This window comes from Hemiscyllium ocellatum, chromosome 6 (genome assembly GCF_020745735.1).
Source record: "Hemiscyllium ocellatum isolate sHemOce1 chromosome 6, sHemOce1.pat.X.cur, whole genome shotgun sequence".
Lineage (NCBI taxonomy): Eukaryota > Metazoa > Chordata > Chondrichthyes > Orectolobiformes > Hemiscylliidae > Hemiscyllium > Hemiscyllium ocellatum.
Window position 1 is genome coordinate 69,059,584 of NC_083406.1, and position 23,647 is coordinate 69,083,230.

A 23,647-nucleotide genomic window follows, 5' to 3' on the forward strand; every position below is an offset into this window, starting at 1 on the left:
TAATTTTATGCATTGTATTGTCCACATTGCATTTGGTGCTGCTTCCCTTTGAGTCATTGGAAAATTGGATCATAGTGTTTCCATTCCATCATCTAAGCTGATAAATATGGTGACTAGTTGATGCCTCCACACAGATCATTAAAAAGCACCACTAGTCATATCCTGTTTATTAAAGTACTCGCCTATTTTTCCTTTTCTGTTTTCTGCCAGTTTTTTAAAGTTCAGTAATTTACTTTTGATACAGTGAGTGTTAATGTTAACTAACTGAATCTTATGAGAAAATTTTATCAAACGCCTATTGGAAATAAAATCTTTGGTTATTACCTTGTCTTGTAGCATTTTCAAAAGAAAGTAGCAATTTTCAGATAGGAACCAGCCTTTCTGAACTGGGTATCCTAACAATTGGACAATATGTTCTTTCACCCTTTCCTTACTTAGATTCTAGTGTTTCATCAATAACAGACCTTGGACTAACGAGCTTAGAGTTCCTTGGTCTTTTGCAAGTTGTAGAGTGTTGCATGCAGTTTTCCAATCCAAAGGAATGCTTTTCAAATTGAGAGAACATCAGGTGATTGTGGTTATTGCATTGCTGGTGCTCTCATTTATTTCCTTTCAAATGTGCAGATGGGAGTCAATCTGATCCTGAAAATTGTCATTATTTTTACTCTTATTTCTTTCTTTACTGTTTTGCGGTTTCTGTGATTTTTGGAGTGTTCCCTTTCCTGACTTGAATATTTTGTTTTGATTCCAGTATGCTGAGTTGTTCCGTGATTATAAATTCTCAATCTCTCTCACTCTATCTATGTTTCTCTGTCCACCTGCCTGTGATTCTCTCGCCGCCTGTCTGTGTCTTTGTCCGTGTGTGTGTGTCTCTCTTGGCCTGTGTGTGTCTCTCTCTCTTCGCCCGTCCGTGTGTGTGTCTCCGCCTGTCCAGGTGTGTCTCAGAGTTTTATAGCATGGAAATTATGCTGGAACTGTATATAGTGTTAGTTAGACCACTTCTAGGGTATTATATGCATTTCTGGAAGCAGGAGGGATGTGATTGCACTGGTGAAGATGCTAAGGAGATTTACCAGGATGTTGCCTGGGTTGGAGAGTTTTAGTTGTGAAGTGGTTGGACAGACTGGGAGGTGTTTTCTTTGGAGCAGGGGAACCTTTCACCTCACTGGAGGATCAGTGACCGGGGGCATAGGTTTAAGCAAAGGTGCAGGAGTCTTAGTGGAGATACGAGGCAAAATTTCACGAATACAGGTAGTTATACACCTAATAATGCTCGTTTATTAAACGTGAATTGTCTGTAACCCAATTTGTGAATTGCTGACCATCCCGTTTCATAAATCGAATGATCGCTGTTGCATTTCTCATCCCGCGCACTAGGTGTCGTGGTGCACGGAGGACCGGCCTCCCTGTCAGCATCACGTGATCAGCCAGCTCGTGCGCTTTGTCGTGAAGAGCTTCGTGCAATGTTTGTGTTCGTGGGTTTGGAAAAAAAATATTGTGAAAATGTCTCTGAGGACAAGAAGCTGGGAGCAATCTGTTAATTTAGAAACATAGAGTTGAGAGAAGAGTGAAATTTCACAGGAATCGACTAACCGTAAAAAGACAGTGTTGAAGAGCAGTTTAAAGCTTGGCTTTGTTGTTTGTATTAAGAGTTTTTTCTCTCTCTCTTGTTTAAGATCTAAACATATATTTTTAAAGAATGTCTGCAGACTCGTGAATCTGTTTCAGTGACTAATCACTGGTAATCAACTGCAAAAAAAATACCAGTACAGGAGCTTGGACAAGGTCAGAGTCAGGAAACTGTGCACATAGTGGGTGAGGGAGAGGAAGGTGGGTGGCACACGGTTACTTTTGGTGCATCTGTGGAGATGTCCTGAGGGGGTGAGTAGACTGTGCAGAAGAGAGTCAGAGTTAGTAAGGGTCGGATATTAGAATGAGAGAGTGGGGAAGATGTTGCAGAAAATGATGGGTACAGTGTCAGAGAAGATGGTGGCACTTGCATTGATAGTGGTGAAGGTCACTATGTTCTTCCTACATTGTGTGCATTCCTTCAGTTGGTTGAGATTGCACTTGCCTGTATAGTAACCCTGGTCCAGGTTAGGATAGTCCCAGTACAATGGTGTCCTTTGATCTGGGAGAAAAAGACATCATGCCTTTGCATCATCCCCATCCCCATCAGCAGCATTTCCAGGTCGCTCCCCACAAAGAAAAGCACCAATTTTCCAACGTCTGCCATGTCCAGGGCCAATGTCAGGAATCATACAGGGTAGCTCCGGACTTACAGCTCTTGTCTGGGTGCACAATATCTTTTTTAAAATAGTGCTGCACCACGGATGTTGGTCAAGTCTGGGATAGCCAGGAAGTTTTTTTTTGGAAATGGCACATGGTATGATGGTGCTAGAATGTGTGAGACGTGTACCAAAGGGTGGGGTAGATAATAAATCAGGCTGGTTTCATAAAATAAAACGATAGATGTCCCCAAGCATCATGATATGAAACCCTCCAAAAACAACTTGACAAATCTGACACTTAGCGAAAGAGATTAAGATTCAACCCATGATCGCTCAAGGCAGGTTTCATTCTTGTGCGGTGTTACCATTGGGTGTGGTCAGAAGACTGGCTAGAATGTAATGCAGCCAGGCAGTATAGATGCTAATCAAGAATAATCAGTTGAAGATTCTGATGAATTGTACTCTGCAATATCATATAACAGGTCAGAATTTACTTAAACTGTGCTATCATTTGTGTTGGGTTAACTACTATTTTTGTTTAGATTTTTACTGGTATTTTTGGTGGTTTGCCTCAACCCTGTTTTTCCCATAGGTCCCATTATTTCTATTGCATAATTTTCTATACCACAGCATCGCACGGGAACACAACTATGGCATTTTAGGAGATCTAACTGTAGAGTGGTGGGAATCAGGAACTGTCTGCCTGTATGATTGGGGGTGGGGAGAGGCGGGGAGGTGGTGGTGGTGGTGGTGGCATGGATAGGGAGAAAGAGTCAGAAATTCTCATAACAGTTAAGAAGTATTTAGATGTACAGTTGCGATGCCAAGGCATACAAGGCTATGGGCCAAGTGTTAAACATAGGATAATAATAGTTAGGTTATTTATAACCAGCATAGACTTGACCAGCATTTCTCTCCTGTTGTTTTCTGTGACTATGACTATGAAATCCTCTAATTTAGGGGAGTTGTGCAAACTGACATATTGCAATCAAGAACACAGCTTGCGTTGCAAAACTCAATGATTTGTACTTATTTCTTGTAAGGAATAATGCACAAAGATTTCAAACATCAGTTGCAACACCCTTCCACAATCACTTTAAGTATTGGGTGTAAAAGCTCAATGTTTTTTCTCCACTCAACACCAAATTCCAAAGAGACCAAACTTTTGCACTTAATTCTTTTACGACTATACTGTGTATCAGTCAAAACTGTTTACTTTATTCTCCATTTTGAGCCACATCCGCATTAGAAGTTTTTACTCATCTTCCTGCTGACTAATAATCAACTATTCACACAGCTAATTCAGTTTATTAACAGTTAAATGCAGCTGACAGACACGTCTGCTAACTATGCTTTCTGTTTCTTTCAGATTTTAAAGTCCAAATTTAAATTAAAATCTTAATTTGAAGTTCAGTTACACCAGTATTACCAGATAATTCTGACTCTCAAATTTCCATCTTTTGTGCACCTGATCTGTACAACTGCTATGAATATTTGCAGACTCCACACATAAACAGAAGGGAACTGTGGGACATCATGGGGAACCTTCTAAAATGGGGCTTGAGATGATGTGAGAAATTTTGATTTCTATCAATTGACATTGTTTGCACGAAACATGAACATTATGAAGTTCAGGGGTTGTTTTGGAAATCATTGGTTCTGCATGGATCATTACCGAAAGCAGAAGGCTTATTTATGCATTGAAGCCTCTACATATTTAATTGACATTCACAATAAAAATAATCCATTTTACTACTTAATGAAGAATTATGTTTGAAGCAACTTGCAAGCAGTTGCAACCAGATTTGATGTGGCTGCGCACTGGAACCGGAATCTCTGCGTTTTATGAATTGCTGTGGGGTGAATTCCAGGAATATGCCTACACAGCATGATTTAAGTTTTAATTTTCATACGCATCTGGAGCTGGTTGTTGGTTATGATTCATTAATTTGCACATACTCAAAAATGTGCAAACTTTCAATGTGCACAAGCAATTAAAAGTCTTTGAATGCCATTTAAAACGTTAATCTTAGTCGCTGGTACCATCATATTACTAAATATGGAAGTAAGACGAAAGTACATTAATTAGGAAAGACTTGCTATCAGGGCTGGATTTTAGGCATTTTCAGAATTTACTCCAAAAAGAATCTAACTATTCATTTGTATTTGACCGAAAGCAACTTTCAGCAATCAATGAACATAGCTGCTTTCGAAGGACACTTGGGGCCTTTCCCTTGATCATTCTGATTGTGGAAGGTTGGACCTGTCCGACAAATGTATTTCCTTACTCGATTTCCCCAGGCTAGCATCTTATTGTATACACTGTGCAGAGGATGTGCCCATCTGTGAACCATTTTCAGTGTGTATATGCTGTTGCTTTGTATCACAGTTTGTGGTCTGTAATTAAAGACCTGCATTTCACTGCTAGCACCTTTTTTATTATGCTAGTTTGAGTTTCCTCATCAGGGCAGATTCTTAAAAAAAAATGTTTTATTGGTCTTGTACGTTATTTGAATAACTTGCTTGACCAAGATTTGGAGATGCTGGTGTTGGACTAGGGTGTACAAAATTAAAAATCACACAATACCAGGCTATAGTCCAACAGGTTTATTTGGAAGCACTAGCTTTCGAAGCGCTGCTGCTGCTTCATGTGGTTGATCTGGTCATCTTATACTCCACAACCACCAGATGAACGAGCAGCACTCCAAAAGCTAGTGCTTGCAAATAAACCTGTTGGATGATAACCTGGTGTTGTGTGATTTTTAACTTTGCTTGACCAAGTGTGAAATTGTATTGTTTATCAGTTGTGGGCCTATTAACAACTTGGGGGCAGCACAGTGATTTAGTGGTTAGCACTGCTGGCTCACAGCGCTGCGACCCGGGTTCGATTCCAGCTTTGGGTGAGTGCCTGTGTGGAGTTTGAATAGTCTCCCTGTGTCTGTATGGTTGTCAACAAGGTGCTGTGGTATCTGTCTACAGTTCAAAGATGAGTCGGTTACATGGTTTGGCCATGCTAAATTGTCTTTAGTGTCCAAGAATGTGCAGGCTAGATGGATTAACCATGATAAATACGGAGTTACAGTGATGGAGTAGAGGATTCAGGTTGGGTGGGATGCTCTTCATCGGATCGGTGCAGATGCAATGGGCTGAATGGCCTCTTGCCACATCGTAGGGATTTTATAATTCTGAGCTTGTGAACATTGTGTGTTATATGTGCTCGTGAGGCTAAGATTAATTTCAGTGTTGTGACGTACTTAATGGTATCATTCTGATACAATTTGCTGAGCCTCTCGTTTGAAGAATGCACACTTCGACCAAATACCAAAGGATAATTGAGGGTGATTCCTGTTATTATGCTTTATCACAACCTGGACTATTTTTGTAATGCATCTTGTAATGAAAGTAAGTTAAATTCCATGTTTCTTTCACCCTAAGCAATGAAAATCGTGCTCAGGTTTTATGAATGTAATGCTGCAGTGAAATTTTATAGTGTTATACATAATAACTGCTGAACTGTTTAAGAAGTCTCTATAGCAGTATGACCGTAAAATTGTTTCTCGCCTTGTCCCATTTATACGGGTGGTAGTTTCCAAATCTGACTTTGTTCTCTATAGCTGTATGACACAGGACATTTTATTTTGGACCACGTGAATAGATGGAATATATGGAATTTATTTGCAACCATCTTGTGAAATGATTGTCAACTGTTAAATAAATTATCAAAAAGGCTACCAGTTTTTGGTTATGTTATCTGCATTTTGTGCCTTTGCTTTTTATTGGACTTTGAATGACATCTAGCTATCTACCATTTCTCAAATGACTGTTTTTTTGGAAAATTGTTTCTTTAAGTTTTTAAAACCATTTGTCTTCCAAACTCTGTTGATTTTGTACCCCTATTTATAGGAACCTTTTAATTAAACTTTCAAGTGGTGCTATATTTTGAAGCAAATTTGGGCAGCAGCATCTTAATATGTTTCTAAAGATTTAGATTAATAATTCTAATGACAGATTTGACATGCAAGGTTTTCCTGTTGAACTTAGTTTACTTGTGTTTTTGGGTTGTTGTATTATTTTGTCAGTTGACTTTGTTAAACGGTTGCATTTTTACCCATTTTATATATTCAGAAAGGCTATGAAAAACATTATCAACACCAAAAGGATGCTCATGCACTTTATTTCATCTTCAGTATCAATATTGAAAACATTTTCAATATTGTTAATTAGACTCTTTAAAGAAAGGAAAAGGTGTCATTTTATAGCCAGAAAAATGAAGAACTTTCCAGCGCAAAATTCATTTCAAGCATTTAGGCACTCCCTTTCATTGAGCCCTGCATAATTGAAGTGGAGCAAATTATTAAATCACTTAAAAAAATTTTTTTTGCATTTGAATTGTAAAACAAACTTGTTTTCCCTGGTCCTCTTTCATCTCCCTTGTCATGCCATGGAAACTTTCTGTATTGCATCAGAAAACTGGGTCGTTGGTTTAATATTTTATCCAAAGAAAATGTAGCTCTATCCCAAGAACTAGAGAAAAATGTTTACTTAGAATGCAGTCACATCCTGGAATCGGGCTTGACATGCAACCTTCTGGTTCAAAGGCATCTAACCCTGTTGCTACCAACCAGGTAAAATAAACACACATTTAAAAGAAATACAAGCAAGAGTAGTTTTTTTTAATCATTTGCCTAAATTGCAGTGTATTGACAACTTGAAAACAGTAAAGTTGAATCTGTTGCAGCATCTAAGTTAAGAAATATATGTGGACAGATTCCTTATGCAAAACAATCTTTTCTGCATTCATTGGAAACCTTGCCACATATGTTATGCCATATGCTGCACTAAGAGAACAGATCAGTTTTTCATGACACATTCAAAATTCTGATTAAAAGATAATTAAGCTGTTTTCTTTTAAGTATCTGTGTTCAATGGCTTTTTTTTGGTTTAAAATTTAAAAGAGGATTTCATTAGCATTTAAGAATGTAAGAAATTGAAATGGAGTCTTTTATAAAGTATAATAACATTATGATTATTAAACCTTAACTCTGCATTACATAGCTAGACTGCATATGCGCTTTTTTCCTCATTTTCTGAGAATATTTTTCTGTTTTAGATATACTCATTGTGACAGCATAATTGTATAAAATATGGACTATTGATCTTTGAATTCCTTTTGAGAAAGTGTATAAGGTATGAACTGGTAGGGACAGAGTTAAGTTTTGAGTTGTGAAACAAAGGATCAACTCAGCATGACTCAGATCAGATATGAATTTGCATAAACAATGAGGTACTGGAGGCAAAGGTAGTGGGTTAACAAGGTGAAAAAACATTCAGTATGTAAAGTCAGTTAACAAGGTGAAAAGCATTCATTATATGAAGCCTGTTATTCATTGTATAACACCAGATGACTTAATCTCTACTATTGAAGCTCGTTGATTATCATGGTCACCCAATCAATATGTATGTTGCCTTATCTGGATGCTCCTCCCTGCAAGTGACTATATATTTCATTAAGAAACTGCTGTTGAAGAGAAGACAGAGAGCTCCTGTCTCTGCACGTGGGTGATTCTTCTCTCTCCAGGGCCCAGAATAAGGATGAAGGATGTGTCTGTGTTTTTTGCTTTGATTGATATGGGGATAGGGAAATGGGACAACACATTGTCCAGTTTTGTACCTAGGACTTCCATCAATTGAAGGTTTTAAGAAAGGGTCAGTTTAAGTCAGTGTGTTTGGTCCCTTTTTAAAATCCTGAGACTATGAACCTTGTTCCAGACTGACCAGTCAGGTAAACAGATTCTACCCTGATAAAGTCACACTTAAAGAATTGCACTTTGCAGGCAATATCACAGACTAGTCCATACCAGACATGGATCTGTCTTAACCTAGTGGTTGTATGGTGGCTCAGTTGGGGTGGGTCTGGGTGGACTCGAGCCATATGGCTGCTTTCATGCTGTAGGTGTTCTATGATTTTATTCTGAATTCTCTATTCCTGAGATGCTGCCTGGCCTGCTGTGCTTTGACCAGCAACACATTTGCAGCTGTGATCTCCAGCATCTGCAGACCTCATTTTTTACTTTATTCTGTAATGACTTACCAGCAGTAGTTGTGAGGTGGATATGACCTTCCAGTCATTGTTTTGGACCTCATGAATTCTCATCATTCAGGTCAAACCTAATTAGGAAAGCTGATTTTTGAATTAGTATTCCTCTATCTTAAATACCACTTGGAAGATGTACAGAATGTACTTTGGATGAGTGATTCAGCACTGTTATTGGCTGAACTGTCCAAATTTGAATGACAGTCAAATTGGATCTGTGCCAGGGAGTTAAAAAAAAAGGGAGAAACCTACTTGAACCTCTCCTCATCAGTCTACTTACAGCAGATGCATGTGGTTGTAACAGTCTTGGTAGAATTATTCAGTTCGAATGCCTGTCTTCACGTTGAATTTATCTTCCATGTTGTATGGCACTACCGTTGCCCTCAATGGGATATATTTTAATTAATTTTGCAGTTCAAAGCTACATATCCATTAGACCATGTGAGCCATTAATTAGCAGCAGTAGATTTGTAATCTTTAACCTAATCCCCTTATATTCCTCGTTCTAACATTAGCATCAAACCAGAGGCCCAACTGTACTTCAGTGTAGGAGAATATGCAAGTTGCAGCATCAGGGATACTTTAAAAGGAAGGTGTCAAACTGACAGAGTTACAGGGGAGGACTATGTGGACACTATACAATAGAATCAGCCTGCTATCAGGAGGATGGCACAATGGCTTAGTGGTTAACACAGTTGCTTCACAGTGCCAGGGACACAGGTTCACTTCCACCTTTGGGCAACTGTGTGGAGTTGGCAGATCCTTGCTGTGTCTGCATGGGTTTCCTCTGGGTGATCTGGTTTCCTCCCACAGTCCAAAGATGTTCAGGTCAGGAGAGTTGGCTGTATTAAATTACTTGTCATGTCCAGGGATGTACAAGCTTGGTGGAGTTGTGGGAAATGCAGAGCAACAGGGATAGATTAGTGGCATGGATCTGGGAGGGATCTCTTAGGAAGGGTCAGTATGGATTTGGTGGGACAAATGGCCTGCTTCCACACTGTTGGGATTCTGTGATTCAATCGACAGACTAAAGTTATCTCTCAATCTGTGGATCAAGTCCAGAGTTTTGCAGTCCTTCCATGTCTGAATGGAGAATAACTAAAGGAAGAGACTTCGCAAACATTCCTACTCTTAAAGCTGGTGGAGCATAGTACATCAGTGCAAATGCGCTGTCTTTGGCTAGAAACGCTGAGTGGATAATCCAATTCTGCAAGCGTCTGCTTGATTTTGGATGTTCATAATCACAGTTACTTAATAGAGGTTTGGGTCAGTTGGCTGAATAGCTGGTTTGCAATGCAGAATAATGTCAACAGGTTCAAGTCCTGCATTGGCTGAGGTCAGCATGAAGGTCCTTTTCAGCCTCTGCCCTTGCTTGAGACATGGTGACCGTCAGGTTAAACCACCACTGACTCCCCGTTGCCAATGAGGGAGTAGCATGTGTCACTCTGCGACTACAGTGAATTAATTGTCTTTACTTAATGGAAGCAGTTCATGTTTTGTAAGCCATTTTCAGATCGTTTATTCAGCTTAAATGTGATGCATTGTTTATTTAGACAAAGAACAGGAAAGGCTTTACAGATCCCAAGGGCATCCTATAGACAAGAGAAACAGAAGTAGCGGAGCCCTTTGGTTTGGAGTGGTCAGAACTTCATCCCTGATATTCAAAGTCTTTGCTCACAGTCTTTGTACTTCCCTCGAATTCCAGGTCGACTTGCTCAAAAAAAAAGCTCATTCACCTGGACTGTCCCTCAATAGCTCACTTCCCACTTACCCCTGTTAATTTATTTCTGGAGGCAAAATGTGCTGTGTCAATTATCTGGCAGCTACGCCAGTTACCAGGATAACCAGTATCACTTACTGGCCTGAGCATTATTTTATCATATTTTAATGAGAACAAAAACTTGTTTTCCCAAACAATAATTTGATGATAGGATGCATGTGACCAAATAAATGATTAATGTCAGTTCAGCGGAGCATCGCTAATAACGATCCTGGTGATTCTTGTGACTTTCCTTTAGTTTTCATTTGCCTGACATTTGGAAAGCTAGTTACAGCTGTAACAGCAGTTAAATGTAATCCCACGCTACACAGTAAGTAATATGAATATTTATTTTAAAGGAGCCCTGAGGTCTTGAGCACCATAATTTCGAATTTTCAGCCATTTTGATTCACTTCACATGATTTTGAGAAATGACTGAATGAAATAAAGATATGAATCTTGACAATGCCTTGACCCACTCTCCAGAACTAGCAATATGCCTCGTCAAGCTGTCATTGGTATCTACCTGATAATGTTAGAAATTGCCCAGATATTGTCTATCCATAAAACAGAGCAAACCCAATTCAGCTAGTTGCTGCCCCATCAGTTTGCTCTCAATCATAAAACAATGTGATAATTACTCAGCAGTAACCTGCTCATCTCGTACTCAGTTTGGGTTCCATTGAGATCAACTTCAGACCTAATTTTGGCCTCAGTTCAATCATGGGCATGTGCTAACTTGAAGGTGAGGTGGGAGTTGACTGCTTTTGACATAATTGAAGCAATTGACGAGTGACCTCGAAGTGCTCTAACAAAACTTAAGTCAACGAGAATCAGAGTGGGAGGGGATTTTCTGACTGGTTAGAGTCTTAACCCTATTACAGAGAAAAATGACTGTGGTTATTAAAGATTAATCATCTCAGCCCTCGGCATTGTGACAGGAATTTCTGAGGTATTGTCCTCAGCTTTAACACCTTCAGCTATGTCAAAAATGACCGTCACATCATAATAAACATGCTCGCTTACGGTATTGATGACTGCAATGTTTACTCCCATTCTAGTACTTCACAGTACTGAAGCAGTCCTGTTCATAGGTTGAAAGCCCTGGACAATATTCAGACTTGGACTGTTACGTGGAAAGTAATATTTGTCACACAAGTATCTGGCAGTAACCATCTCTAACAAAAATTCTTAATTTCCACACTTAAGTAACTTATTTCTTCTTAACCTTTTTAATAGCTTGTCATGGAGTTCTGTGGTGCAGGATCCATTACAGACTTGGTGAAAAACACAAAAGGAAATTCACTAAAGGAAGACTGGATTGCGTACATCTGCAGGGAGATACTTCGGGTGAGCATGGTTTCGTGCAAAATTATAAGGCAGTAGATGTTAAAGGCAAAAGAGGGAGAGCAGAAGTGAAGGAATAAACAGTGCTGTGGCTTAAATTAATTAGATTTAACTTCAACAGATCATTTAGAGATTAAATGCTGGAAATACTCAGCAGATCATGCAGCATCTACGGAGGTAGAAATAGAGTCTAATTTGATGTTTCATTAGAATGTTGGCCTAAAATATTAACTCTGTTCCTCGCTCCACTGATATTGCCTGACTTAATTTAGTATTTCTAGCAGTTTTTATTGTTATTTCAAATTTTCAGCATCTGCAGTATCCATTACAGAGTCTGTTTTAGTGTTTTGGACCCTTTCAAAACGTTGAGGAAAATGTGTTGAATTTGAAGAAAGTGGAGATTAATTACAGATTAGATTGTTCATCTTCTAGTTTCTATTACAGTCTGTTAGTACAGAATATTTTACTGATAATGGAGTTCTTGAATTAAATCTTGAACTAAATTGTATGTACCGTATTGTTGAAACGCATTAAATGTTCATTGTCTTATTCAACATTTTAATTTGGTTGCTCATATCTTTCAAATTGGTAAATCTGCCAAGATTGTGGAATAGACAGCACGGGAATGGGCCCTTCAGCCCATGATGTTATGCCAAACATGATGTCAACTTAAACTAATCCCTTCAGCCTGCCCTTGGTCCATATCTCTCCATTCCTTGCATATTAATATGCTTATCTAAGAGTCTCTTAAAAGTCCCTATCATGTTTGCCTCCATCACCACGCATGCCAATGTGTTCCACACTCCGACCACACACTGTTTAAAAATACTTGCGCCTCACATGTCTGTTGAACTTTTCCCCCCTCTCATTTTTAAATGCATGCCCCCTAGTTTTAGACATTTCAACTTTGGGGTAAGTTGACAGTCACCCCCTGTCTATGCATCTTATAAATATATAGACTTCTTTCAAGTCTCCCCTCAGCCTCCGCTGCTCCAGAGAAACAACCTAATTTCTTTAGCCTGTCCCTATAGCTAGAAAAATTATATTGCAAATGGTCACTCTTTCTTTACAGGAACTTTCTCACTTTGACCAACTGGCATTTGTAGTGCCCTTCAGACTTGAAAAATGTTTAAAATACAGAAGTATTCCAAGCATCACATAAGTTCTGATTTTTTTTTTTGGCTGTTGTCTGTACAGTAATATATTATTACGCCTTTTGTGGAAGACACAATAAGCTTTTTTCAACTGGAAAGTCTTGTGTGATATTTTAGCTTAATGTGAAAGCTGTCCTTTTCCCATTGCAGCATTTCCAGCCAAAGGTGTACAGTTACACTGACAGAAGTCTACTCCAATAATTTGCATGATCAGTTCTATAGATGTTATACAATGCTGTTGCTAGATTCTACCAAGTTGGACAGCTCTGAACTCTTTATCCGTTCATTACCTCGTATCTTTTTTTAAAATCATGTTATCTCCCAGTTTACTGTTTTTAGAATAATTAATAATCCAGTAGCACGGAATTCAGAGGCTGAGAATTCTGCCGCAAGTAACTCTGCCTGCTGACTTTTCAAAGCCTACCTGATGCCTGCAAGGCACAAGAAAGGAGTGTGGTAGAATACAATCCATTGCCAGGACGAATGCAGCTGCAGCACGACTCTAGAAACTTGACATCATTGAGGATAAAGCTTCTTGCTTGATTGGCATCTATCCACCACCTTCAGTTTTCACTCCTTTCTTTACTGTTAGGTGGTGACAGCAGTTTCTAGCAACACTGTGTGACTCCTTCCAAATTTGTGATTTCCCCTATCTAGGGAATGGGAATACCACCTGCAAATTTTCATTAAACCACATGCCACCCTGAGTTGGTTACGTTTAGTATTCCTGTACTGGATTAAAACTATAAGCTCCCTACTTTGGAGATTAAAGTTGTGCACTTGCCCCTATACCTATATTGTGTAGATTGCAACATTTCGTGAAGGTTGTTTGCTTCACCTGACACTGCTCTGACCTCGCAGAGATCATAATAACACAGCAAACTTCTGATATTTAAGGGATATTATTTTTGCCAGTTTATCAGGAGTGCCAATTCATTAGATACTGGTTAAAACAAAGTTTGCTGCAGGTTATTGGTATTTGTTTTTCCTTTTCTGTTTAGGGACTTTCACATCTTCACATCCACCATGTCATTCATCGTGATATCAAAGGGCAGAACGTATTGCTAACAGAAAATGCTGAAGTGAAGCTGGGTATGTAACAAACAGTAGTAACTTGAAGCATTAATGTTAGAGTAACTCATGTTGACATCTAATGCAGTTTCTGAAATTAATTAGCAGAATGGTTAAGTTTGTGGAGTTGCATAAGGATAGGTTAAATGAACACTAAAAATTAATAAACAACTTCTTCACTGCTTGCAATTACAAAAACAAAAATTATTTTAACTTATCTGCTTAGACATGTTACGACACACCTCTGGGGTAGGCGGGACTTGAACCGGTCGTTCTGGTCCGGGGTAGGGACTCTATCAATTTGCCACTACAACCCTTCTTGCTAGCAGTTCACTGAGTTTTTAAGGAGATTGATATGTATCTGTGTAATGCTTTGCAACGATTGGAGTGTACACTGGAGATAAACTGTATATGCTGTGGGCTGAATCTGCCTTGTGCTCAATATATACCATAACTCTGTAAAAATTATTTCCAGAATAGCATAACATGAACAGAAAATGTTGAACAAACTCAACAGCTCAACCATAATTTGTGGAGAGTGAGGCAATGAATACTTCACATCAGGAATTTCTTTGGGGTGGTTGGGGATGGAAACCTGTGGGGCAGAGAGGAGGTCCCATGGAGAAATCCCTGTACCAAACTTACCATCACAGCAGGCAGAGAAATCTACTAGTATGGATTTAATCCATACATTAGGATGAGCTTCTTAAATTGACAAAATGGAGCCTCAGTCAGCCTACTGACTCCAACACCGTTCCTGTCACTGGTGAAATTGTAATAGGGGCAGGTAAATAATGTGAAGGCATTTGGACCCACAGGCAGCAGCATCTTAAATCTCTTTTCCTCTCCTCATAGATGCTGCCCGACTTGAGTATATTCATTATTTGCGGTATTTTGCTTTTATTTTACAGAGTTTCACACACGGTTGGGTCTGTATATAGTCAGGGGAGTGATTTATTAATATGAGAATAGAGACATTACATTAGAACTGAGTTTATAGATGTCAAAGGACTTTAATGCAAAACTAATAAATGAATAGGTTAGCAGTCCTAATCCCATAATTCCCTAGTTTCATAACCCATAATGCTGCTAGTTCTAGAATTGAAGAGATCTACTTGTAAGTTTATAGTGCTCCATGTGAAAGGGTGAGTTTATCCATTTATTTGCTCTTACTCCAGAGGAGACTCTGGTTCCTTTTGTTTAAAGGCACATTCATGCATGGATAGGATCTATACACTTGAAGAACATGATGTATAGTTCAAATCTTTATTACAAGAACAAAAGTTTTACACCATTTTTACAGATAACAGGCTCAGTTGAATATTCATACAGATAATTTCCAATCAAAAGATTTCACATTTACTCCTTATCTCTCATAGTTCACATTCCAAGTTAGTACACATGACTATGTTATCCAGTTGTATTCAAACTAATGCACATGATCATATTATCTAATCATATAATTGTGTTCACTTCTCTAATTGAAAATCTATACTGTTTATTTCACCCCTATCATGTGCCACATACTTTGAAGATTTTTTACTTCTTTGTAATGGAGTGTACTATCAGGGTGGCACTCTCATAACTATGTTAACTGATTCTCTAGATATGTACTCTAGAACATTGAGACCCTTTGGTCCTCGTCCATGTTGACCAGCTCTCTTAAATTAATCTAGTCCCATTTGTCAGCATTTAGCTGATATGCTTCTAAACCCTTCCTATTCACATACCATCCAGATCCCTTTTAAATGTTGTAATTGTACCAACGTCCACCATTTCCTCTGGCAGCTCATTCCATACACGCACCATCCACTGTGTGAAAAAGCTGCTCCTTTGGTCCCTTTTCAATCTTTCCCCTCTCACTTTAAACCTGTGGCCTCTAATTTTAGACTCCCAACCTTGGGTGGGTAAAACCCTCGCTCTTCACCCTATCCATGCCTGTCATGATGTTTTATAAACCTCTATAAGGTCCCCCTCCCTCCTCTGACGCTCCAGGGAAAATAGCCCCAGCCTATCCAGTTTCTCCCATTAGCTCAAGCCCTCCAAACCTGGCAGCATCCTTGTAAATCTTTTCTGAGCCCTTTCAAGTTTCACAACATCTTTCCTATAGCAGGGAGACCCGATAGACACAGATTTTTAATCTGTATGGGAATTGAGAGTTAGAGGGAAAAAGCAAGAAAGTGGATTAACAGATCAGCAATGATTTGGATGAATGGTCTACTTCTACGCTTACATCTTATAGTCTTTTATAATGTTGGTAATCCAGAGAAGCAATTTAATTTACAATTTGTATCCACTGATCTTTTATTATAGTTAGATTAGGAAATTCTGAAATTCAGCACTCTGCTTTTCTGTGAATGTAAGGCTTATGAACACATTATGCAGAGGGTCCCTAATTTACGGACAACTGACTTATGAGCGCTCATATATCTGCGTGCTATCCCATGGAAGGGTGTCACTTTAAAGATCTGGCATGCGAACATTGTTTCTTACTGTGTACAGCAATCTTCCTTTGTCTTGTGTTGTGTTGTGGTCCGACTTGTGTACAAATCGACTTGTGAATGGATTTGTGTGGAACTCGTTTACAACCCATATTCTAACAATGCAAGTTGCTATTTGTCTGGAATTTTTCATTACAGTGGATTTTGGTGTTAGTGCACAATTAGACAGGACCGTTGGCAGAAGAAATACCTTTATTGGGACACCCTATTGGATGGCACCAGAGGTCATTGCTTGTGATGAGAATCCAGATGCAACATATGATTATCGAGTAAGTTGTTGCCTTTTTTTATTTCCAGAATCAGTACTTAGGTCTTTCATGGAAATTTTTTAAAACCTTATTTTTTTTAAATTTGTGAACCTTTTTAGAAATTTGTTTGTATGGAAATGTATTATAAAAGTCAAAATGTTTGATTTTAGCTGCAGTTTTTACTTGTAGCTAATTGAAAGTGTTGCTAAACTGAACCATCAGTTGATTGCAAATGATTATTAAAATGTTTTTATTTTGTCTTGTTAAAATGAAGAAACAGAAATAAAATCATTGTAAAACTGCTTTTTTCACTGGATTTTGTGCTTTACCCTGACTTTTAATATGCAGAATTAGCTGAAAGCTGAATGAGTTGCTATGTTTTCGTTTTAGAGTGACTTATGGTCATTGGGAATCACAGCTATTGAAATGGCAGAAGGAGCACCTCGTAAGTAATTTGATATAATGTAACATAGTTCCCAGTTTAAAGATAAGTTGTATCACTATGTGTTTAAAGTGTCACAATTTATCCAAGACCGAAATTTAGTTCTGGTAACTTAATGGGGTACGATTGTTCTCTTCTAGTTGAGCTCCAAGTTGAGTTTGGCAAACCTCACAGAGCTACTTATGATTTACTATCAATCAGCTGTAAGTGACGCCAAGGCAGAACAGAGGATGCTGCTGTCAGGTTGGAGAGCGGCTGGACCCTTGGCTGTCGGTCTGACTTCTGCAGCTTTCCTGGAAGTGTCAATTGTTGATATTAAGTGCATAAAATGGAAGGATGTTGCATTCCAGCACCAGCATCCTATAATCAATAATTGTATCAAAGATAGGAAATAGAAGCCGCTGAGTATCACAGTTGGTTTGAATATATTTGGTAGTTATTAGGATTAAAACACTTACTGATGGTAGGGAAAGATCGTCTCTTTAATTCATGAATGGGACAAGGGTGTTGCTAGCTGATTGGCTTGAGAAGGTGCTAGTAAACTGCCGCCTTGAACTGCTGCAGTCCATATGCTGTTGAGCAGGGGACTGAGGTGATGTGGCAGTTGAATCTCAACACTTGCGGGAAGAAGGGTAGGATTGAGAAAAACATAAGAGGCTTGTCAAGCATGTTTAAAAAGGTGATCAGGAGAAAGAAATAGAATTGCTAAGCAGCAACAATAAATTCTTTCCTTGGCAGCAGCAGGGAAATATTTAAGTGAATTAAAAAGTTTAAAGAAATGAAACTGAAAAGTATATTAATGTTTTCAACAGAATGCCTACACTAAGACCATGCGTTTATGAAAATAAACATGTAGCTTTCCAGACTTCACATTGCTAAGTGGGCTTAAAGGCCTCAATGGAAAAGTCCACAGGGATTGATGGTATCTTTTTCCAGAGTTTGAGTACAGGGATGGAATGTGTGAAGTGCTGAAGATCATGAGTAAATCACTGTGAATGCTGGAGTGGTCTCTATTGCTAGGAAACAAACTGTATTCAAGAGTAAACAAATTTAATTTGGCCTTTTGCATCGATCTAACTTCACAAACTAGTGTGGTAAAATAATATATTACTTAAAGTATATTTGAGGAATAGCCGAGAGTAAACCCCAAAACTAAAAGACCCTGGGTTTTGTTGGTAAATTACCAGAGTAAATGGTAAGAACCAGATGGTATGATGAACTTGGGTTTTCAGTAACATTTTCTGTTTGGTTATGGATGTGACTAAAACTGACCAGGCCAACATTATTACTCAACCTTACTTGCTATTAGGGAGGTAATAGTGTGACCCATATGAAAAATTGGGATAAAAATATTGCTTTCATTAAAAATTTGGTGATTGAAAGGGAAGTAACTTTTCAGTGAACTAATGTTAGGATGTCAGGCAGGAGGAATTACAAGGAGAGTGCACCAGGGATTGATATTGAGATTTATTATTTCTGCAGCTGTACAGGACCCTGGTGAGATCACACCTGGAGTACTGTGTGCAGTTCTGGTCTCCAAATTTGAGGAAAGACATTCTGGCTATTGAGGCAGTGCAGCGTAGGTTCACGAGGTCCATTCCTGGAATGGCGGGGTTACCTTACACTGAAAAGACTGGAGCAACTGCGCTTGTATACCCTTGAGTTTAGAAGACTGAGACGGGATCTGATTGAGACATATAGGATTACGAAAGGATTGGACACTCTGGCAGCAGGAAACATGTTTCCGCTGATGGGTGACTGCCGAACCAGAGGACACAGCTTAAAAATATGGGGTAGATCATTTAGGACAGAGATGAGGAGAAACTTCACCAAGAGAATGCTCTGCCCCAAAGGGCAGTGGAAACCCAGTCTCTGGATTCATTTAAGAAAGAGTTGGATAGAGCTCTCATGGATTGTGGAATCAAGGGTTATGGAGATAAGGCAGAAACAGGATACTGATTAAGGATGATCAGCCATGATCATGTTGAATGTTGGTGCAGGCTTGAAGGGCAGAATGGCCTACTCCTGCACCTATTGTCTATTGAATGGCAGCACGGTGGCACAGTGGTCCGGGTTCAATTCCTGCCTCAGGCAACTGTCTGCGTGGAGTTAGCACATTCTCCCCATGTCTGCGTAGGTTTCCTCCGGGTGTTCCGGTTTCCTCCCACAATCCAAAGATGTGCAGGTTAGGTGAATTGGTCATGCTAAATTACCCTTAGTGTTAGGTGAAGGGGTAAATGTAGGGGAATGGGTCTGGGTGGGTTGCTCTTCGGAGCATCGGTGTGGACTTGTTGGGCCGAAGGCCCTGTTTCCACACTATAACTAATTTAATCTGAATGAAATCACTAACTGTATTAGAAACTCCAAAATAAATGTTCAGATGACAAACTGAGGAAGGATTGCAGGAAGAGGGAGACAAGCAAAGTAAAATAGTAAGACTGCAATAAAAATAGTCAGATAAAATATTCTCGAAGTCAAGTTTGGTTGAGAAGTTTTTTTTGAAAAGTAGAAGTTGGTAAAACTGGAAAGAAAATATGGATGTTATAGTTATAGTTGGTAGCATGAAGTAGCTGAAAATGAAGTGGAATTATTTCTGAGAGTGAGCAGTAAGCACTTTAGAGTTAAAGTGATCATTGTACAGCAGTAAATAAAAATCAGGGATATTGCTGTAAAATTTTACAAGCCACTTCTTGAGTTAAGTGGTAATTAGTTTTGAGTATCTTGTCACAAGGAGAGCATTTAAACTATGGTGGTGTCGAAATGACCCGGTAATTCAGCTAATTCATTGTAACAAATTGAATTATATAGAAAGGTGGCAGGAAAGGCGGTCCAGCATCTTGAGTGGAGAAGATTCAGTCGTGAGCTCAATGTATTATTTAAGATATTAATCAACATTGGTGAGGTAAATCTAAAATGTTTGCATTGAAGCAAAGCAGTGGACTAAACCAAGGGAGTATATGATAAAATTGATGAATGTAGAAGTTACGATAAATGTCTGGAAGAACTTATCAAGAGATGATCAACACTTGGAGTGGTTTTCTGGTACATCTGCAGAAACTAAAAACCAAACCAAGACCGGTGAACTGATGGGCGAATGTGTTTACAAGTACATTAACAAAGATGGATTAAAGAGCGTCTCTCATTGAGAAAAATCAATCATCATTGCGGCATTGTAGAAGAGATGTTCTTTTTCATAAGACTTAGAAATGATTCCACCTCAGCATCGACACTTATTTTCAGTACAGATCCGTAAAATGTTGTTTGTTTTTGTAAGAGTACATGTAGTGTGTATTTAAAGACAGTACTTAACATAACTAATATGATAAAGAGCAATTACATTTAGAGCTCACTTATAGAAGAATGTAAACATAGAGAAAAAAAATCTAATTTGGACCACTTAATCTTAGTTAATCCTGATTACTGGTTCAAGATAAAACTATATATTTTGTTCCTTCCTTATTGTGGATTGCTTAATTGAATGTCTGCAAGCTGTTTTGCTACTCCTGTCATACCACAGTATGCCATATAATATCTGATATATTAGATGCTTTGATTTTTTTTGAGCAAACATTACTTTTAGTTAATTGCCAAACTTTCAATTTGGTTAAAATATGATGGTCTAATTTGGGGGTAAAAAAGAATAAAACCAAATTAAGAGATTTAGAGACTCTGAAGGCAATATGCATTGGCAAGCATATAAAACTGGACACAGCTCTATCTGAATTAATTTTATACGCTGCCTTTGACCAATTCTTATTCATATCCAGCATTAATTACATTCTCCTAATGCTCCCTTATATAGTTGGTAATGGGAAGTGGCCAGAGAACATATAATTTGTTTGATCTTAGAATACAAATGAAAAACTGTTTGCATTCCTGAGAAAAGATGTTTCATTATAGTTTCTGGGTTAAAATCTATTAATCCATTTGATTTGCAAAACAGATTATGGGAAAGAAGAGTGAGCAGAGAAATTGACATGAATCTCTAATTATTTAAATTTCATGAAATAATTTTTGGATTTCCAGTTTATTTGGCTAACTAATTATGATTATTTGTTGAAGTATTATAATGAGGCGATTGTTCTTTGTAATTTTACTTTTTAGCTCTTTGTGACATGCATCCAATGAGAGCACTCTTCCTCATTCCCAGGAATCCACCTCCACGGCTGAAGTCTAAAAAATGGTTTGTATATTTATAATACTTAAAATAAAAGCAACTTATTTGCTTGATTGAGCTCTTTGACATTTCAGCACCTGCAATAATGTTAATTTCATATGGCTGGTCAAATTGCATTTTCAAAATGCTGATGTACAGACCTCATGAATGTGTGCATCTCATACTCAATGGCTTGTTTGACTTATGACCTGTGTAACTTGAATTAAAACAGTTTTCATTACAGCTACACAACAGCTGTTAATCTTTTGCTACATGGTTAAAGGTGAGTTTTCTGTTACAACCTAAAGAGGGTTGCTGGATTTTATAGCCTTTCACCCTCTTGCTCCTTTCCATTTTCAGTGGGAGCACTACATTCTTAAGATTTTTGTGCTCTCTCTTGGAATACCCAGCTGATGTGCCGGGATGGGTCTGGGTTTCTGACTTGGATTTGAAACCAAGCCTTGATGCACTGCATTAGTATTTGAAATTTGTTGTACTTAGAAATTTACTGAACAAATATTTTGAATTACATACATCAATTATGTTGCTTAAATATTTCTTAAAATAGATATTTGCAATTAACTTGTTTGTTAATGATGTCAATCCAGCAATTCAAATGAATTTTCTGAGTCTCCGATTCATGGATGATGAAAACATACAGATTGCTTCAACAGTACTAGCCTGACCTATCCAGAGATATGGGATGATTAATTGTTTAGCTGCCATGAAATCCTTGTACTGTGTGAAGTTGTTTGTGCTGTGCATTTTACTTGAAAATGGATTTTAATGCATATATTACATTTTGAATGTTATCTGAATGTGGATTTTTTTGAAGATAGTGTTCAAAATAAATACTTGTGCAGATATGAACAGTCACTTTAAGTTATCACCAAAACCTTGCTTAGAACTCTGAGCAAAATCAACTCTGCTGATAGGTATGCAAATTCAAAACTGAACAAGAATTGAATGGATAATCTCACAAGTTAATTTCCAAATCATTAGCTATTCAGGTTTAAATAAAATTTTCATCCATTTTCAGGTCAAAGAAATTTTTCAGCTTTATTGAGAGCTGTTTGGTGAAGAATTACATGCAAAGGCCTTCAACTGAGCACCTGTTAAAACATCCATTTATCCGTGACCAGCCAAATGAGCGGCAAGTTCGAATCCAGTTGAAAGATCATATTGATAGAACTAGGAAGAAGAGAGGAGAAAAAGGTATGCTGTACAATATCGATGCAATTACAAGAAACAGTTATTTAATTGCTGATTGTAGGCTTCTTCAATTAACAAAAGAAAATAATTTTGTACATTAAAATATTACTCCTATTTGACAGACATACAAATGAATTTTGAAATTATGTTTCTGCATGAGGAATGCACTGAGAAATGTAAGCAAAATCAGCATCCATAAGATTTTACCATTTTATCAATGTTCTCCTTATCTCTATAATGCAAAATAGACATTGTTTGCTTGACTTTTGAAGTGATCAGTTCATCAAAGTTGAAAAGACATTCATTTTCTTGATTAAGTAACCTTTCAGAGTAATCAACATCTGAAGAAAGTAAACCTCACCCTGTTTCAACCAAGACCACATCAGTTCATATTCTGGAGATACATGGTAGTCATATCTAGTAGTACCATGCTGGGTAAATAATTTACCTGATGCCATAACATTATGCAACAATGATTCATATTGTCTCAGTGGTGAAGGGAAACTTGAGCTTTCATAAATCTGGTGCAGGTATGATTGACCAAGTGATCTCCTTCTGTGCTATATGAATCTATGATCCGTCAGTTATGAAAGTGAGGCCTCTTTTCCATGTCCAGTAATAAACATTGAGCTTCTTCCTTCATACCCAAACAAAGATTGACATGATTCATGTAAAACGCAATGTTGAATTTAATTTAGATGAAACTGAATATGAATACAGTGGGAGTGAAGAGGAGGAGGAGGAGTTGCCTGAGCAAGAAGGAGAGCCAAGGTAATGTGTTATTTAAAATTAAGGTGTCCTGTCTGGATTTATACAGGTCTAGAATTAGTAATTATTTTGACAAATAGGGAGCAAATCTTATGGAAATTCTACATGGATCAAAGTTTCTCTTGCAGGTTCTGTTTTTGTCTCTCTTTACTCCTCCATGATCTTTGTTGCAGTCTTCTGTCTAATTTTGACATTCTATTTTCTGTCACTTCAAAATAAGTTCTGCCAGAATATCACTGTCCTCTGTTAAGGGGTTGCATAGATATTGATTTGGAGGTGCCAGTGTTGGACTGGGGTGTACAAAGTTAAAAATCTCTCAACACCAGGTTATAGTCCAACAGGTATATTTGGAAGCACTAGCTTTCAGAGCGCTGCTCCTTCATCAGGTGGTAGTGCCACAACTACCTGGAAGCTAGTGCTTCCAAATAAACCTGTTGGACTATAACCTGGCATCATAGGATTTTTAACTTTGCATGAATAATATTATTGCAAAGGGAAAGTGAGGACTGCAAATGCTCAAGATCAGAGTAGAGAGTGTGGCGCTGTAAAAGCATAGCCGGTCAGACAGCGTCTGAGGAGCAGGAGAATCGACATAAACCCTAAATCAGGAATGAGGCTTGTGAGTCAAGGGGGTAGAGAGATAAATGTGAGGTGTGTAGGGCAA

At 38.2% G+C, this 23,647-nt stretch overlaps 1 protein-coding gene across 4 annotated transcripts in view; it reads left to right on the plus strand.

Annotated features, from left to right (window-relative positions):
• Positions 1-23,647, plus strand: part of LOC132816435 (mitogen-activated protein kinase kinase kinase kinase 4) — a 263,375-nt gene that overhangs the window by 176,813 nt on the left and 62,915 nt on the right. For all 4 annotated transcript variants that reach the window (XM_060826013.1, XM_060826015.1, XM_060826011.1 and 1 more), the window contains exons 5-11: positions 11,324-11,434; positions 13,587-13,677; positions 16,296-16,426; positions 16,796-16,850; positions 20,952-21,030; positions 22,043-22,218; positions 22,914-22,986. In XM_060826013.1, coding sequence (XP_060681996.1) covers positions 11,324-11,434; positions 13,587-13,677; positions 16,296-16,426; positions 16,796-16,850; positions 20,952-21,030; positions 22,043-22,218; positions 22,914-22,986 — 716 coding nt within the window. The remainder of the gene's footprint in view (positions 1-11,323; positions 11,435-13,586; positions 13,678-16,295; positions 16,427-16,795; positions 16,851-20,951; positions 21,031-22,042; positions 22,219-22,913; positions 22,987-23,647) is intronic.